The sequence below is a fragment of the Salmo salar genome, chromosome 15 (genome assembly GCF_965601325.2).
Source record: "Salmo salar chromosome 15, fSalSal1, whole genome shotgun sequence".
NCBI lineage: Eukaryota > Metazoa > Chordata > Actinopteri > Salmoniformes > Salmonidae > Salmo > Salmo salar.
In genome coordinates this window covers 111,803,413-111,822,858 of record NC_138305.1, presented here as the reverse complement: position 1 = coordinate 111,822,858, position 19,446 = coordinate 111,803,413, and the positions used below count along the sequence as shown (strand labels likewise).

Genomic DNA, 19,446 nt, shown 5'->3' with positions numbered 1-19,446 from the left:
CTGCCATGTTCATTTGACAACATTAGTGTTCGACTTTCGGGTGTTGCATCCCCCCCCCCCCCACCCACCCACCCCCTCGACTTCAGTCCTCGACTTTCATCTACAGTCGGTTGCTTCAGCCATCCTCGTTGACGTCAACCCCCCCCCCCCCCCCCCCCCCCCCACGAAGGAAGGATCTGCCCACGTTTTAATTTGAGGGACAAGTCAGGGTTCCAATGAATGGTCATGGAGAGTAGGGCTGGAATGTTCTTCAGCCAATAGGATTGCATAAAGAGATCCCTGCATTTAGATATGCCAGGCCTATAGGTTGTTTTTCCCTCCCTTACCCATAGAGAATTATAGAGGACGCGTCTTTGTGTCTGTCCCATTATGAAGCCTGTGCAGGGCTATTGAGGCCATTTCCATTTTGAAGTAGTCATTTTTCTTCTTCTACGACTTCTATGAATTGGTAAACAAACTGAAAGAGTGCATATTGCCACCTGGAGGGTGTTGTTTGAACATGTATAAAGCCAAAGTTGGAGATTTTCTGCCATCTGCAGTTATGGAATGTTTGCTCACAACCATAATTCATTGGCTGATCTCTCCTGATGACCTGGATGGAATTATGTGATCCTTCCTTAACCAATAGGAAATCACACCCAGTTGACTACTTCAACATGGTGAAAGTCCTCAATTGTGCTGCCCATGCTAAAACAGGTTTTGTGGGGCACTAGAGTCCTCTATCTATCTTCATGCCCATACCAAATATTTCATCAGCTCGTCACGAAGCTCATTGATCACAAAGCTGCAACAGCAAAACACTCTTCTTTCCTGTTTTTCAAATGTATTCCAGTAGGCCTACTGATGACACATGGAAAAAGTAAACACATTGATCTTTTTTTTTTGTATTTAACCTTTATTGAACTAGGCAAGTCAGTTAAGAACAAATTCTTATTTACAATGACTGCCTACCAGGGGACCCTTGTTCAGGGTCAGAAACGACAGATTTTTAACTTGTCAGCTCGGGGATTTTGATCTAGTAACCTTTCGGGTTACTAGTCCAACGCTTTAATAACTAGGCTACCAACCACCCCATATAAAAGGTGTCATAATTGATTTTGATTGATTAATTGAATAATTGATTTAGATCAACTATTTGTTAATCTCAGAGTTTCACAGTTACAACAACCGTAATGACACAGTCCTGTAGTCTACCTTTTTTATTTGTTTTTAAAAACTCATAAACATTTTGCATCATTATCTTGCACAGATTTCATTTGGATATCGACATACAATGTTACCCAGTGGCCTGCCACTAATATTAGTAATAGTCATAACAATAATCATAATAATAATAATAATAATAATTACAGTAATACTCCTGTTGACAATAAAACATACAAAGTTTTCGAATTCATGAAAAACAGGAAATAATTGTGCCACATTATAACTGTTTGGCTTAGCCAGCCTATCATTTACTTCAAAAAGCATCACTTGCACCTTTTTTGCAAATGTTTTTATTTTTTATTTTTTGTATCCAGGCCGTTTCCGTCTGTTTCACTGTAACAAGATCCCCTTACTGTACTGATGATTCAAATTACGTTTCTCTCAACAGAGACCTAGGGGGTGAAACTGCTCCCTATTCCCTACACAGAGACCTAGGGTGAAACGGCTCCCTATTCCCTACACAGAGACCTAGGGTGTGAAACGGCTCCCTATTCCCTACACAGAGACCTAGGGGGTGAAACTGCTCCCTATTCCCTACACAGAGACCTAGGGGGTGAAACTGCTCCCTATTCCCTACACAGAGACCTAGGGGGTGAAACTGCTCCCTATTCCCTACACAGAGACCTAGGGTGTGAAACTGCTCCCTATTCCCTACACAGAGACCTAGGGGGTGAAACGGCTCCCTATTCCCTACACAGAGACCTAGGGTGTGAAACTGCTCCCTATTCCCTACACAGAGACCTAGGGGGTGAAACTGCTCCCTATTCCCTACACAGAGACCTAGGGGGTGAAACGGCTCCCTATTCCCTACACAGAGACCTAGGGGGTGAAACTGCTCCCTATTCCCTACACAGAGACCTAGGGGGTGAAACTGCTCCCTATTCCCTACACAGAGACCTAGGGGGTGAAACTGCTCCCTATTCCCTACACAGAGACCTAGGGTGTGAAACGGTTCCCTATTCCCTACACAGAGACCTAGGGTGTGAAACTGCTCCCTATTCCCTACACAGAGACCTAGGGGGTGAAACTGCTCCCTATTCCCTACACAGAGACCTAGGGTGTGAAACTGCTCCCTATTCCCTACACAGAGACCTAGGGGGTGAAACGGCTCCCTATTCCCTACACAGAGACCTAGGGGGTGAAACTGCTCCCTATTCCCTACACAGAGACCTAGGGTGTGAAACTGCTCCCTATTCCCTACACAGAGACCTAGGGGGTGAAACGGCTCCCTATTCCCTACACAGAGACCTAGGGGGTGAAACTGCTCCCTATTCCCTACACAGAGACCTAGGGGGTGAAACTGCTCCCTATTCCCTACACAGAGACCTAGGGGGTGAAACGGCTCCCTATTCCCTACACAGAGACCTAGGGTGTGAAACGGCTCCCTATTCCCTACACAGAGACCTAGGGGGTGAAACGGCTCCCTATTCCCTACACAGAGACCTAGGGGGTGAAACTGCTCCCTATTCCCTACACAGAGACCTAGGGGGTGAAACTGCTCCCTATTCCCTACACCTAGCACTGTTTACATTGTTTATACGTCTCCCATCAAAATTAAAATAACCCTTTTGTGCATGTTTGTACTGTATACCCCATATTTATAGTAACACTCACATAATGTCTGGAACATGTTTGCATGTTTCATTATTTCAGAAAACGGTCCAACAAGTTCCTGTAGATTTCAAGGAAAGACTCTTTTTTTTTAAGTATGTATATTGCAGTAAAGATAGTTGGTAAAATCCCCAAACATTGCAGATTCCTGATCTTCACACATTGAGGCACACAGCAGGTGTCTTTGAATGATTGAGTACCTCTACCTCTACCACTACCTCTACCTCCTCTACTTCTACCTCCTCTACCACTACCTCTACCACTACCTCTACCTCCTCTACCTCTACCACTACCTCTACCTCTACCTCCTCTACCTCCTCTACCTCTACCTCTACCACTACCTCTACCTCCTCTACCTCTACCACTACCTCTACCTCCTCTACCTCTACCTATACCACTACCTCTACCCCCTCTACCTCTACCACTACCTCCTCTACCACTACCTCTACCTCCTCTACCTCTACCACTACCTCCTCTACCACTACCTCTACCTCCTCTACCTCTACCTCTACCTCTACCTCCTCTACCTCCTCTACCTCTACCTCTACCACTACCTCTACCTCCTCTACCTCTACCACTACCTCTACCTCCTCTACCTCTACCTATACCACTACCTCTACCCCCTCTACCTCTACCACTACCTCCTCTACCACTACCTCTACCTCCTCTACCTCTACCTCTACCACTACCTCTACCTCTACCTCCTCTACCTCTACCTCTTCCTCTACCTCCTCTTATGCCCTTACATGTAACAAGCAGAATCATATTTTACAATACAGTTCAACAACATGTTTGGAAGTATTAGGAAATGAATGAGTATAAATAAAAGTTCTAAGTAATTATTATATATTTTGAAGTATCTTATATAATTTGTGGCAATGAGAGCGTTATGAAAAAAACTGGACATGAAGCTCAGTTATAAAGTACACAGTACAGGGAGTTTTGGTACAACAAACAAAAAAATCCCAAATGTAATCCAAATTCAACATGTATCAAGGAAAAGTAGCTTCAGGATTTGGAGAACTACTGAACATATTCAACATGTGGCGCAACGATCGAAACCGCTAGGCTACCTGCCGCCCACGATGTCTGAACGTTCAATATTACCTGGCACCACAGGCGAGTCAAATACACAATACTTTGTAGTAAAAAAAAAAACTGTAATAAATACAAAACAGATGAAAAAAAAAAACACTAATAAAGACGTATAAATATGGACTGAAAGCCTCAATTGTATCGAAATACCGTAAATATACTTTGGCAAAAGCAGTAACAGAAAAATCACAGTTTCTGGACCCAGAAGCGCAACATCAGAGACTTCCGGGAACGCTTGTGAAACAGACCAAGAGGACCAGGCCAGGGTTTGGGGGTTTGACAAGTCAATGAGAGAAGTGAAGAATTCTTCCTTAGTTGTTAATTTTCTCCTAATCTAAAGGCACAACCTAGATTGGAGCCAATGTCTTAAATACTCTCTATATACAAAAGTATGTGGACACCCCTTCAAATGAGTGGATTTGGCTATTTCAGCCACACCTGTTGCTGACAGGTGTATACAATCGAGCACACAGACATGCAATCTCCATAGACAAACATTGGCAGTAGAATGGCCTTACTGAAGCGCTTAGTGACCTTCAACGTGGCACCATCATAGGATGCCACCTTTCCAACAAGTCAGTTCATCAAATTTCTGCCCTGCTAGAGCTGCCCTGCTAGAGTTGCCCGGGTCAACTGTAAGTACTGTTATTATGAAGTGGAAACGTCTAGGAGTAACAATGGCTCAGGCGCGAAGTAGAAGCCCAAGGTCACAGAACAGGACTGGGAGTGGAGACATGTTGGCTGGAGGGGGTTGGGGGGATGGGAGAGTGGGAGTGGAGACAGGTTGGCTGGAGGGGGTTGGGGGATGGGAGTGGAGACAGGTTGGCTGCAGGGGGTTGGGGGGATGGGAGAGTGGGAGTGGAGACAGGTTGGCTGGAGGGGGTTGGGGGGATGGGAGAGTGGGAGTGGAGACAGGTTGGATGGAGGGGGTTGGGGGGATGGGAGAGTGGGAGTGGAGACAGGTTGGCTGGAGGGGGTTGGGGGGATGGGAGAGTGGGAGTGGAGACAGGTTGGATGGAGGGGGTTGGGGGGATGGGAGAGTGGGAGTGGAGACAGGTTGGCTGGAGGGGGTTGGGGGAATGGGAGAGTGGGAGTGGAGACAGGTTGGCTGGAGGGGGTTGGGGGATGGGAGTGGAGACAGGTTGGCTGGAGGGGGTTGGGGGGATGGGAGAGTGGAGTGAGACAGGTTGGCTGGAGGGGGTTGGGGGATGGGAGTGGAGACAGGTTGGCTGCAGGGGGTTGGGGGGATGGGAGAGTGGGAGTGGAGACAGGTTGGCTGGAGGGGGTTGGAGGGATGGGAGAGTGGGAGTGGAGACAGGTTGGATGGAGGGGGTTGGGACCTGATGACGTGTTCTGCACATGGGCAGTTCAGGATGACCGTTAGACCTGATGACGTGTTCTGCACATGGGTAGTTCAGAGCGACCGTTAGACCTGATGACGTGTTCTGCACATGGGCAGTTCAGGACGACCGTTAGACCTGATGACGTGTTCTGCACATGGGCAGTTCAGAGCGACCGTTAGACCTGATGACGTGTTCTGCACATGGGCAGTTCAGGATGACCGTTAGACCTGATGATGTGTTCTGCACATGGGCAGTTCAGGACAACCGTTAGACCTGATGACGTGTTCTGCACATGGGCAGTTCAGGACAACCGTTAGACCTGATGACGTGTTCTGCACATGGGCAGTTCAGGACAACCGTTAGACCTGATGACGTGTTCTGCACATGGGCAGTTCAGGACGACCGTTAGACCTGATGACGTGTTCTGCACATGGGCAGTTCAGAGCGACCGTTAGACCTGATGACGTGTTCTGCACATGGGCAGTTCAGGACAACCGTTAGACCTGATGACGTGTTCTGCACATGGGCAGTTCAGGACGACCGTTAGACCTGATGACGTGTTCTGCACATGGGCAGTTCAGAGCGACCGTTAGACCTGATGACGTGTTCTGCACATGGGCAGTTCAGGATGACCGTTAGACCTGATGACGTGTTCTGCACATGGGCAGTTCAGGATGACCGTTAGACCTGATGATGTGTTCTGCACATGGGCAGTTCAGGATGACCGTTAGACCTGATGACGTGTTCTGCACATGGGCAGTTCAGGATGACCGTTAGACCTGATGACGTGTTCTGCACATGGGCAGTTCAGAGCGACTGTTAGACCTGATGACGTGTTCTGCACATGGGCAGTTCAGGATGACCGTTAGACCTGATGATGTGTTCTGCACATGGGCAGTTCAGGACAACGTGTTTCTGCACATGAGCTTAGCTAGCCAACGTTGCCATGACATCGCCTACAAGCATTATCGGGGATTTCTATTGGAGAAATAATTTCATCCATCATACTGTCCTGTCATGGTAAAGACGGACATTCTCTCGTGTAGTTATAAGACTGAGTACTGTAAGGCATGTTGTAACGGTAACCATGGTAAAGTGATGACATCACTCACGTCGTCCAAAAACATGGCAGCCATCGGATGAGAACGACTTCCCACTCTGTCACGTCCTGACCAGTATAAGGGGTTATTTGTTATTGTAGTTTGGTCAGGACGTGGCAGGGGGTGTTGGTTTTATGTGGTTCGCGGTTTGTTGGGCTATGTTATTATGTAAGAGGGGTGTTTGTTTAGAGTGTTTTGGGGTTTGTTGGGCTATGTTCTTGTTAGTATATTTCTATGTTAGTTCTAGTCTTTCTATGTCTATGTTTAGTTAATGGGGTTGACCTTCAATTGGAAGCAGCTGCTCCTCGTTGCTTCTAATTGAAGGTCTTATTTAAGAGGGGGTGTTTTTTCCTATGGGATTTGTGGGTAGTTGTCTCCTGTTTAGTGTCTGAGCACCTGACAGGACTGTTTAGTGTCTGAGCACCTGACAGGACTGTTTAGTGTCTGAGCACCTGACAGGACTGTTTAGTGTCTGAGCACCTGACAGGACTGTTTAGTGTCTGAGCACCTGACAGGACTGTTTAGTGTCTGAGCACCTGACAGGACTGTTTAGTGTCTGAGCACCTGACAGGACTGTTTAGTGTCTGAGCACCTGACAGGACTGTTTAGTGTCTGAGCACCTGACAGGACTGTTTAGTGTCGTTTGTTGTTTTGTATACGTGTTTCGTTTGTTTTTTCCTTCTTTTGATGTAATAAAGAAGATGAGTATTACACGTTCCCGCTGCACCTTGGTCCAATCCTTACGACGCCCCGTTACCCACTCTCATTATTAAAGCCACGGAAGTTCAAGGCAGACTGTGGTACTGCAGGAATTGTTTGCAAAAACAGGATTCCTTAAATGGACATTAGTTTGATCTTCATGGTCAATCTTCGTGTAATTAAACACAATTTTCGAAGACAGTCACGCTACCAATAATTGCTTTTAAAACACCAGATATATGTCCTCGAAACCAATCATTTTTTTCTATCGCAGGATAAGGATTAGTTGCTAATGGAAGACTGCAGTACCCCGGTCGGCCTTCAACGCGAGTTACTCAATGAGAAGGGGGCAGCGCTGAGCTAGCCTGCAACGTCACATTCTGGAGTAGCTCAAAGCGCTGCATGTTATGTCTCCGTGAGACGCAATCTTATCCGAATTAATTAGGCTTCAATTCGCCACTGAGTCTTCACAGAGGAATTAGTGGTGTCACGCGATCAATGGCTTTGTCCATTCATTGGTGCAGACAGTCAGTCAATGGTCCTGTCGTCTGCGGATGTACTGTAGCTCGAGCAGACACTCATCATCTTCCTGTGTGGCTCAGTTGGTAGAGCATGGTGTTTGCAACGCCAGGGTTGTGGGTTCGATTCCCACGAGGGACCGGTACGGAGAAAGAAATGTATGAAATGTATGCATTCAGTACTGTAAGTCGCTCTGGATAAGAGTGTCTACTAAAATGTAAATGTAATCAATGCTCAATGGTGCAGATCAATAAACGTGCTCCAATTCACCGTGATCTCTCATTCATTGGGGGGGGGATCAATGTAACTATGTGCTATCTTACCAGCTCCTATGGTCATTACCACAGAGTTGGCCAACACAAACAGATCACACATCACATTATATCTGGTCTGTCTGGTGTTACTGCACTGAAGTCAAGCTATACCACTGAATGTTTCTTTCAGACAACAAAGAAGAAGACAATAATCATTTGAATTCATCCATCCATCCATTGAACACAATGTTGGTCACTAGTTTGGGGACTGAGGTGAAAAACAAAGACTGCGTCAGTTTAGCCTGGTCCCAGATCTGTTGGTGCTGTCTTGCCAACTCACATGGACCTTGTCATGGATGTGTCTGTATACAGCACAAATAGATCTGGCACCAGGCTATAGTATCGATTCTCTTCTGTTGTGACACCAGGCTATAGTATCGATTCTCTTCTGTTGTGACACCAGGCTATAGTATCGATTCTCTTCTGTTGTGACACCAGGCTATAGTATCGATTCTCTTCTGTTGTGACACCAGGCTATAGTATCGATTCTCTTCTGTTGTGACACCAGGCTATAGTATCGATTCTCTTCTGTTGTGACACCAGGCTATAGTATCGATTCTCTTCTTATTTATCAAAACATCTAAACATTCCACGTTTTATGGTTCATATATATCCTCATTCTGTCCTCTGTATAACTATCAAAAACAATCTCATAAAGTCAGAGAAACCACTGGTTAGAATGATACAAAAACAAGCTATTTCTGCTCTCTCTCTCTCTCTCTCTCTCTCTCTCTCTCTCTCTCTCTCTCTCTCTCTCTCTCTCTCTCTCTCTCTCTCTCTCTCTCTCTCTCTCTCTCTCTCTCTCTCTCTCTCTCTCTCTCTCTCTCTCTCTCTCTCTCTCTCTCTCTCTCTCTCTCTCTCGTAAACCTGTCAACACGATATGCTCTCTCAAACACACAAACTCATCACAACAACACAACCACATACCCATGCCCATGTACAAACCCATCAGCTGAGACAGAGAAGACTTTCTCAAAGGGCTTCATTAAGACATTATTATCTCTAATATATATATATATATATATATACTATTTCATTATTAGAAACCATCTCTGACATAACAAACTGCAGCTATATGGCCATGTTTGGAAAGGAAAACTATCTTATGGACAATCTATCTATCTATCTATCTATCTATCTATCTATCTATCTATCTATCTATCTATCTATCTATCTATCTATCTATCTATCTATCTATCTATCTATCTATCTATCTATCTATCTATCTATCTATCTATCTATCTATCTATCTATCTATCTATCTATTCCATCAGTTTATCTATCCTCCTCACCCTGTCTCTCTCCAGAGCCAAACAAGTGGCACCTCATTTCCCTGCTCTCTGCAGAGGCTCTGTGTGTAATACCATCTTTCCTCACTAGGTGGCAGAGAGGCCGTTATAAAGAGCTCATGTCAAGCCAGTGAGACGGATGGGCTTTTTTTTTAAAGGTTTACAATCTATTCAATCTATTCAATCTGTATCGCGGAAGTTCATATGTTGGCTCAAAATGACCTTTACATTTCTATCGTGGAATCAGTTAACGCTTCAGCTTTCCTTTTGAACAAGAGTCCTTAAATATCCGCTTTGAATGCTTTCGGTTAAAGAGTGGTTCGATGCCTTTATTCAAAACGACTGGGCTCTGGCTGGAGAGATTACATGGGTTTGGAGGAATTATTTTAAAGCTTAAAAAACACAATTTCCTAAGTGTGTAAAAGGACCAGAAACGTCTCTTTTTAAAGTTGGTGTAAAACCTCCCCAAAAAAATCGTGAATTTTAAATATTTCGCAAAACAGTCTTTAAAAACACCTATAGTATAGTAGTAGCATTACCCTGCGTACACAACATCCTCTTTCCAAGGTCTACGTACAAAACATCTAGCCAGCTACGAAAACTAAGCAAACAGATTTCCATAACAAGGGACAGTTCCCACCTACTATACTCTAAAATCTATACAGCCGACCCGGGAGACAGAGAGTACGTGAAAGGACGAAGGATATAGGTTCACATCCCTCACAGCAGAGGAAGGATATAGCTTCACATCCCCCACAGCAGAGGAGGAAGGATATAGCTTCACATCCCCCACAGCAGAGGAGGAAGGATATAGCTTCACATCCCCCACAGCAGAGGAGGAAGGATAGAGCTTCACATCACTCACAGCAGAGGAAGGATATAGCTTCACATCCCCCACAGTAGAGGAGGAAGGATATAGCTTCACATCCCCCACAGCAGAGGAAGGATATAGCTTCACATCCCTCACAGTAGAGGAAGGATATAGCTTCACATCCCTCACAGTAGAGGAAGGATATAGCTTCACATCCCTCACAGTAGAGGAAGGATATAGCTTCACATCCCTCACAGCAGAGGAAGGATATAGCTTCACATCCCTCACAGCAGAGGAAGGATATAGCTTCACATCCCTCACAGCAGAGGAAGGATATAGCTTCACATCCCTCACAGCAGAGGAAGGATATAGCTTCACATCCCTCACAGCAGAGGAGGAAGGATATAGCTTCACATCCCTCACAGCAGAGGAGGAAGGATATAGCTTCACATCCCTCACAGCAGAGGAGGAAGTATATAGCTTCACATCCCTCACAGCAGAGGAAGGATATAGCTTCACATCCCTCACAGCAGAGGAGGAAGGATATAGCTTCACATCCCTCACAGCAGAGGAGGAAGGATATAGCTTCACATCCCTCACAGCAGAGGAGGAAGGATATAGCTTCACATCCCTCACAGCAGAGGAAGGATATAGCTTCACATCCCTCACAGCAGAGGAAGGATATAGCTTCACATCCCTCACAGCAGAGGAAGGATATAGCTTCACATCCCTCACAGTAGAGGAAGGATATAGCTTCACATCCCCCACAGCAGAGGAGGAAGGATATAGCTTCACATCCCCCACAGCAGAGGAAGGATATATCTTCACATCCCCCACAGCAGAGGAAGGATATATCTTCACATCCCTCACAGTAGAGGAAGAAGGATATAGCTTCACATCCCTCACAGTAGAGGAAGGATATAGCTTCACATCCCTCACAGCAGAGGAAGGATATAGCTTCACATCCCTCACAGCAGAGGAGGAAGGATATAGCTTCACATCCCTCACAGCAGAGGAGGAAGGATATAGCTTCACATCCCTCACAGCAGAGGAGGAAGGATATAGCTTCACATCCCTCACAGCAGAGGAAGGATATAGCTTCACATCCCTCACAGCAGAGGAAGGATATAGCTTCACATCCCTCACAGCAGAGGAAGGATATAGCTTCACATCCCTCACAGCAGAGGAGGAAGGATATAGCTTCACATCCCTCACAGCAGAGGAGGAAGGATATAGCTTCACATCCCTCACAGCAGAGGAAGGATATAGCTTCACATCCCCCACAGCAGAGGAAGGATATAGCTTCACATCCCTCACAGCAGAGGAGAAAGGATAGGGCTTCACATCCCTCACAGCAGAGGATGAAGGATATAGCTTCACATCCCCCACAGTAGAGGAAGGATATAGCTTCACATCCCCCACAGCAGAGGAGGAAGGATATAGCTTCACATCCCCCACAGCAGAGGAGGAAGGATATAGGTTTCACATCCCTCACAGTAGAGGAAGGATATAGCTTCACATCCCCCACAGCAGAGGAGGAAGGATATAGCTTCACATCCCCCACAGCAGAGGAAGGATATAGCTTCACATCCCCCACAGCAGAGGAAGGATATAGCTTCACATCCCCCACAGCAGAGGAGGAAGGATATAGCTTCACATCCCCCACAGTAGAGGAAGGATATAGCTTCACATCCCCCACAGCAGAGGAGGAAGGATATAGCTTCACATCCCCCACAGCAGAGGAAGGATATAGCTTCACATCCCCCACAGCAGAGGAAGGATATAGCTTCACATCCCCCACAGCAGAGGAAGGATATAGCTTCACATCCCCCACAGTAGAGGAAGGATATAGCTTCACATCCCCCACAGCAGAGGAAGGATATAGCTTCACATCCCCCACAGTAGAGGGGGATGTGAAGGGGGACATCTGTCTGTCTGTCTGTCTGTCTGTCTGTCTGTCTGTCTGTCTGTCTGTCTGTCTGTCTGTCTGTCTGTCTCAGTTAGCCCTCATCCATCATCACATTCCAACACTGTCCAGTCCAGACCTTCAGAACCATCTCATTGCATCAGGAAGAAAAGTAACAGATAGGATAGGACAACCTTCCCCATCACATCCAAACAACAGCCCTTTCATATGGAGGAAACAGAAACATCAGTCTTCTACTGCCTTCTGTGGAGTTACAAACACTCAGAACCATAGAACACTCAGAACCCTAGAACACTCAGAACCCTAGAACACTCAAAACCCTAGGACACTCAGAACCATAGAACACTCAGAACCCTAGAACACTCAGAACCCTAGAACACTCAAAACCCTAGGACACTCAGAACCATAGAACACTCAGAACCCTAGAACACTCAAAACCCTAGGACACTCAGAACCATAGAACACTCAAAACCCTAGGACACTCAGAACCATAGAACACTCAGAACCCTAGAACACTCAAAACCCTAGGACACTCAGAACCATAGAACACTCAGAACCATAGAACACTCAAAACCATAGAACACTCAGAACCCTAGAACACGCAGAACCCTAGAACACTCAGAACCCTAGAACACTCAAAACCCTAGAACACTCAGAACCCTAGAACACTCAAAACCCTAGGACACTCAGAACCATAGAACACTCAGAACCATAGAACACTCAGAACCCTAGAACACTCAGAACCCTAGAACACTCAGAACCATAGAACACTCAAAACCATAGAACACTCAGAACCCTAGAACACGCAGAACCCTAGAACACTCAAAACCCTAGAACACTCAAAACCCTAGAACACTCAGAACCCTAGAGCACTCAGAACCCTAGAACACTCAGAACCCTAGAACACTCAAAACCCTAGGACACTCAGAACCATAGAACACTCAAAACCATAGAACACTCAGAACCCTAGAACACGCAGAACCCTAGAACACTCAAAACCCTAGAACACTCAAAACCCTAGAACACGCAGAACCCTAGAACACTCAGAACCCTAGAACACTCAGAACCATAGAACACTCAGAACCATAGAACACTCAAAACCCTAGAACACTCAAAACCCTAGAACACTCAGAACCCTAGAACACTCAAAACCATAGAACACTCAGACAGCATAGAAACAACTCAATGCTCTAAACAGCATATTGTCAACATCGATTTGTCAGAGAGAGAAATGGTGAGGAGGAGGAAGTCTGTTCTGTGGCTCAGAATGAATTCATGTAAAATGTCTGACTGAAGGGAAGCTATTCACTGTGACACACAATGTCAATGTCTGACTGGAAGGAAGCTATTCACTGTGACACACAATGTCAATGTCTGACTGGAGGGAAGCTATTCACTGTGACACACAATGTCAATGTCTGACTGGAGGGAAGCTATTCACTGTGACACACAATGTCAATGTCTGACTGGAGGGAAGCTATTCACTGTGACACACAATGTCAATGTCTGACTGGAGGGAAGCTATTCACTGTGACACACAATGTCAATGTCTGACTGGAGGGAAGCTATTCACTGTGACACACAATGTCAATGTCTGACTGGAGGGAAGCTATTCACTGTGACACACAATGTCAATGTCTGACTGGAGGGAAGCTATTCACTGTGACACACAATGTCAATGTCTGACTGGAGGGAAGCTATTCACTGTGACACACAATGTCAATGTCTGACTGGAGGGAAGCTATTCACTGTGACACACAATGTCAATGTCTGACTGGAGGGAAGCTATTCACTGTGACACACAATGTCAATGTCTGACTGGAGGGAAGCTATTCACTGTGACACACAATGTCAATGTCTGACTGGAGGGAAGCTATTCACTGTGACACACAATGTCAATGTATGACTGGAGGGAAGCTATTCACTGTGACACACAATGTCAATGTCTGACTGGAGGGAAGCTATTCACTGTGACACACAATGTCAATGTCTGACTGGAGGGAAGCTATTCACTGTGACACACAATGTCAATGTATGACTGGAGGGAAGCTATTCACTGTGACACACAATGTCAATGTCTGACTGGAGGGAAGATATTCACTGTGACACACAATGTCAATGTCTGACTGGAGGGAAGCTATTCACTGTGACACACAATGTCAATGTCTGACTGGAGGGAAGGTATTCACTGTGACACACAATGTCAATGTCTGACTGGAGGGAAGCTATTCACTGTGACACACAATGTCAATGTCTGACTGGAGGGAAGCTATTCACTGTGACACACAATGTCAATGTCTGACTGGAGGGAAGCTATTCACTGTGACACACAATGTCAATGTCTGACTGGAGGGAAGCTATTCACTGTGACACACAATGTCAATGTCTGACTGGAGGGAAGCTATTCACTGTGACACACAATGTCAATGTATGACTGGAGGGAAGCTATTCACTGTGACACACAATGTCAATGTCTGACTGGAGGGAAGCTATTCACTGTGACACACAATGTCAATGTCTGACTGGAGGGAAGCTATTCACTGTGACACACAATGTCAATGTCTGACTGGAGGGAAGCTATTCACTGTGACACACAATGTCAATGTCTGACTGGAGGGAAGCTATTCACTGTGACACACAATGTCAATGTCTGACTGGAGGGAAGCTATTCACTGTGACACACTATGTCAATGTCTGACTGGAGGGAAGGTATTCACTGTGACACACAATGTCAATGTCTGACTGGAGGGAAGGTATTCACTGTGACACACAATGTCAATGTATGACTGGAGGGAAGGTATTCACTGTGACACACAATGTCAATGTCTGACTGGAGGGAAGCTATTCACTGTGACACACAATGTCAATGTCTGACTGGAGGGAAGCTATTCACTGTGACACACAATGTCAATGTCTGACTGGAGGGAAGCTATTCACTGTGACACACAATGTCAATGTCTGACTGGAGGGAAGCTATTCACTGTGACACACATCTTTGTATACTGCATTCTTCTGATATATCTTCTGAAGGTAGGATGAGAGCAACACTTTACTTGGACTTTTGGCAGTTTTTTTTGTTGTTGTTGCAAACACTGGTTCACTGTGACGAGTTGATGAGCAATACACTGACTGAGAGAAACAGACCTGTAGATATTATCATGCAACTGACTGATCACTGACATTAAATACAAAGAGGTGTGTGTGTGAGTTTGTGTGTGCGTACCTGTGTGTGTATGTACGTTTTAAACTGTGTGTGTGTGTGTGTGTGTGTGTGTGCGTGTGTGTGTGTGTGTGTGTGTGTGTGTGTGTGTGTGTGTGTGTGTGTGTGTGTGTGTGTGTGTGGTGTGTGTGTGTGTGTGTGTGTGCTACACATGTTCTGTACAGTTTGTAGTTTTGTGTCTTTAGAGAACAGATCTAATATTGATTGTACGCCTCAAAATCAATCATGTATTCTCTCCCGAGGTTGCAGTCTCCTCCCCTTCCTCCTCTAGGGCCTCTGTGATTGAACTGTGAGCCTGTAACTCCTCCCCTCTCCCTGCGCGTGATAGGACCTCTATCCAGCGGCGCTGTAGCTCCTCCCCATCGGCACTGAAGTAGAGCGTAAGGTGGGATTGGCTGATTTTGAAGGCAAAGCGGCGTTCTGGGCGGTCACATGACTCAGGAAGGGAGGCCTCGAAGCCAATCAGGGGTACAGAGCGCTGGGCTTTCACATCCTGGGTACACAGGGGAGGAAGAGGACAGAACAGAGAGTGCAGATAAGAGAGGACAGACAGAGGACAGACAGAGATGACAGACAGAGAGGACAGACAGAGAGGACAGACAGAGATGACAGAGAGGACAGACAGAGAGGACAGACAGAGAGGACAGAGAGGACAGACAGAGATGACAGACAGAGAGGACAGACAGAGGACAGAGAGGACAGACAGAGAGGACAGACAGAGAGGACAGACAGAGAGGACAGACAGAGATGACAGACAGAGAGGACAGACAGAGAGGACAGACAGAGAGGACAGACAGAGAGGACAGACAGAGGACAGAGAGGACAGACAGAGAGGACAGACAGACAGATGACAGAGAGAGAGGATAAAGAGAGAGGACAGACAGAGAGGACAGACATAGAGGAGAGACAGAGAGGACAGAGAGAGAGGACAGAGAGAGAGGACAGACAGAGAAGAGAGACAGAGAGGACAGAGAGAGAGGACAGACAGAGAAGGACAGAGAGGACAGACAGAGAGGACAGAGAGAGAGGACAGACAGAGAGGACAGACAGAGAGGACAGAGAGAGAGGACAGACAGAGAGGACAGACAGAGAGGAAAGACAGAGAGGACAGACAGAGAGGATAGACAGAGAGGACAGACAGAGAAGGACAGAGAGGACAGACAGAGAGGACAGAGAGAGAGGACAGACAGAGAGGACAGACAGAGAGGAGAGACAGAGAGGAGAGACAGAGAGGACAGACAGAGAGGACAGACAGAGAGGACAGAGAGAGAGGACAGACAGAGAGGACAGACAGAGAGGAGAGACAGAGAGGACAGACAGAGAGGACAGACAGAGAGGACAGACAGAGAGGACAGACAGAGAGGACAGACAGAGATGACAGACAGAGAGGACAGACAGAGGACAGAGAGGACAGACAGAGAGGACAGACAGAGAGGACAGACAGAGAGGACAGACAGAGATGACAGACAGAGAGGACAGACAGAGAGGACAGACAGAGAGGACAGACAGAGAGGACAGACAGAGAGGACAGACAGAGGACAGAGAGGACAGACAGAGAGGACAGACAGACAGATGACAGAGAGAGAGGATAGAGAGAGAGGACAGACAGAGAGGACAGACATAGATGACAGACAGAGAGGACAGACAGAGAGGAGAGACAGAGAGGACAGAGAGAGAGGACAGACAGAGAAGGACAGAGAGGACAGACAGAGAGGACAGAGAGAGAGGACAGACAGAGAGGACAGACAGAGAGGAAAGACAGAGAGGACAGACAGAGAGGATAGACAGAGAGGACAGACAGAGAAGGACAGAGAGGACAGACAGAGAGGACAGAGAGAGAGGACAGACAGAGAGGACAGACAGAGAGGACAGAGAGAGAGGACAGACAGAGAGGACAGACAGAGAGGAGAGACAGAGAGGACAGACAGAGAGGACAGACAGAGAGGACAGACAGAGAGGACAGACCTGGATGAATGTTCCAAATCCAAAGTACATTGCTATGTTTTTTTAAAACGTTTTCTCCTTTTGTTGTGTTGTTTAAAGGAATTGAAGTGTAACTATAATATGCAATAACACTCTAATAGGGGTGCAATAACACTCTAATAGGGGTGTAATAACACTCTAATAGGGGTGTAATAACAGTCTAATAGGGGTGTAATAACAGTCTAATAACACTCTAATAGGGGTGTAATAACAGTCTAATAGGGGTGTAATAACAGTCTAATAGGGGTGTAATAACAGTCTAATAGGGGTGTAATAACAGTCTAATAACACTCTAATAGGGGTGTAATAACCGTCTAATAGGGGTGCAATAACACTCTAATAGGGGTGTAATAACAGTCTAATAACACTCTAATAGGGGTGTAATAACAGTCTAATAGGGGTGTAATAACAGTCTAATAGGGGTGTAATAACAGTCTAATAGGGGTGTAATAACAGTCTAATAACAGTCTAATAGGGGTGTAATAACAGTCTAATAGGGGTGTAATAACAGTCTAATAGGGGTGTAATAACAGTCTAATAACAGTCTAATAGGGGTGTAATAACAGTCTAATAGGGGTGTAATAACAGTCTAATAGGGGTGTAATAACAGTCTAATAACAGTCTAATAGGGGTGTAATAACATTCTAATAACAGTCTAATAGGGGTGTAATAACATTGTAATAGGGGTGTAATAACAGTCTAATAACAGTCTAATAGGGGTGTATTAACAGTCTAATAGGGGTGTAATAACAGGTTAATAGAGGTGTAATAACAGGTTAATAAGGGGTGTAATAACAGGTTAATAGGGGCGTAATAACAGGTTAATAGAGGTGTATTAACAGGTTAATAGGGGGCTAATAACAGGTTAATAGGGGCGTAATAACAGGTTAATAGAGGTGTAATAACAGGTTAATCGGGGTGTAATAACAGGTTAATAGGGGTGTAATAACAGGTTAATAAGGGGTGTAATAACAGGTTAATAAGGGGTGTAATAACAGGTTAATAGGGGCGTAATAACAGGTTAATAGAGGTGTAATAACAGGTTAATAGGGGTGTAATAACAGGTTAATAAGGGGTGTAATAACAGGTTAATAAGGGGTGTAATAACAGGTTAATAAGGGGTGTAATAACAGGTTAATAGAGGTGTAATAACAGGTTAATAGGGGTGTAATAACAGTCTAATAGGGGTGTAATAACAGGTTAATAGGGGCTAATAACAGGTTAATAGAGGTGTAATAACAGGTTAATAAAGGTGTAATAACAGGTTAATAGAGGTGTAATAACAGGTTACTAGGGGTGTAATAACAGGTTAATAGGGGGTGTAATAACAGGTTAATAGAGGTGTAATAACAGGTTAATAAGGGGTGTAATAATAGGTTAATAGAGGTGTAATAACAGGTAATCTCACCTGAGGAGCACCGTATATGTACAGCACCAGTGGTTCATTCTCTGGGATGACAAACCAGGCTTTCTGCCAGCCTCTGCCTGTTCCCTTCTCCATGTGGTGGAGGAAGCTACACATCACACTGTTCTCTGCAGCCACCGACGCCTGTTTCTGTAGACCACACACACACACACACACAGACACACACACACACAGACACACACACACACACACACACACACACACACAGACACACACACACACACACACACACACAGACACACACACACACACACAGACACACACACACACACACACACACACACACACACACACACACACACAGACACACACACACACACACACACACACACACACACAGAGACACACACACACACACACACACACAGACACACAGACACACACACACACACACACACACACACACACACACACACACACACACACACCCACAGCGTTAGAGACCACTGTCCACTAATGTTATCCAGCTTGGTCTTATTTTCCAGCGTAGTGTTTTATCCTTATTTCTATCCTCTTGTCTTCCTGTGTTCTAATTTTATTAGTCACATGAATACAAACAGGCGCATGTGACTAATAAAATGTTATTTTATTTGTTGTGCTGGAGGTGCTGACTGCAGGCCTTGGTCAAATGCATTACCAAACTCAGTCAAATACATGCATTTATGTCAAATACTTTCCACCTTACAGTGAAATGCTTACTTACGAGCCCCCTTACGAGCCCCTTACGAGCCCCTTACGAGCCCCAACAATGCAGTTTTAAAAAATATGGATAAGAATAAGAAATAAAAGTAACAAGTAATTAAAGAGCAGCAGAAAAAATAACAATAGCGAGACTATATACAGGGGGTACCGGTACAGAGTCAATGTGGAGGCTATATACAGGGGGTACCGGTACAGAGTCAA

The 19,446-nt window shown here is 45.5% G+C and overlaps 2 protein-coding genes across 2 annotated transcripts in view; both read right to left on the bottom strand.

Moving 5' to 3' along the window:
* Positions 1–1,184: 1,184 nt before the first annotated feature.
* Positions 1,185–15,251, bottom strand: LOC145860933 (uncharacterized). Its single transcript, XM_082962287.1, has 2 exons — positions 3,078–15,251; positions 1,185–3,041 (listed from the first exon to the last, which is right to left on the bottom strand). Exon 1 carries the CDS (start codon positions 11,912–11,914, stop codon positions 10,034–10,036), a length of 1,881 nt encoding a protein of 626 aa, XP_082818413.1. The 5' UTR covers positions 11,915–15,251; the 3' UTR covers positions 1,185–3,041; positions 3,078–10,033.
* fgd1 (FYVE, RhoGEF and PH domain containing 1) overlaps positions 15,251–19,446 on the bottom strand; it is a 165,195-nt gene continuing 160,999 nt past the window's right edge. Inside the window, exons 16-17 of the mRNA XM_082962286.1 lie at positions 18,526–18,672; positions 15,251–15,627 (exon numbers count right to left, since the gene is read on the bottom strand). Coding sequence (XP_082818412.1) covers positions 15,358–15,627; positions 18,526–18,672 — 417 coding nt within the window. The 3' untranslated portion in view covers positions 15,251–15,357. The remainder of the gene's footprint in view (positions 15,628–18,525; positions 18,673–19,446) is intronic.

What these genes read in the sequence shown, in the direction of transcription:
- LOC145860933 (XM_082962287.1), bottom strand. Translation starts at nt 11,914, where the DNA reads ATGTCCCCCTTCACATCCCCCTCTACTGTGGGGGATGTGAAGCTATAT.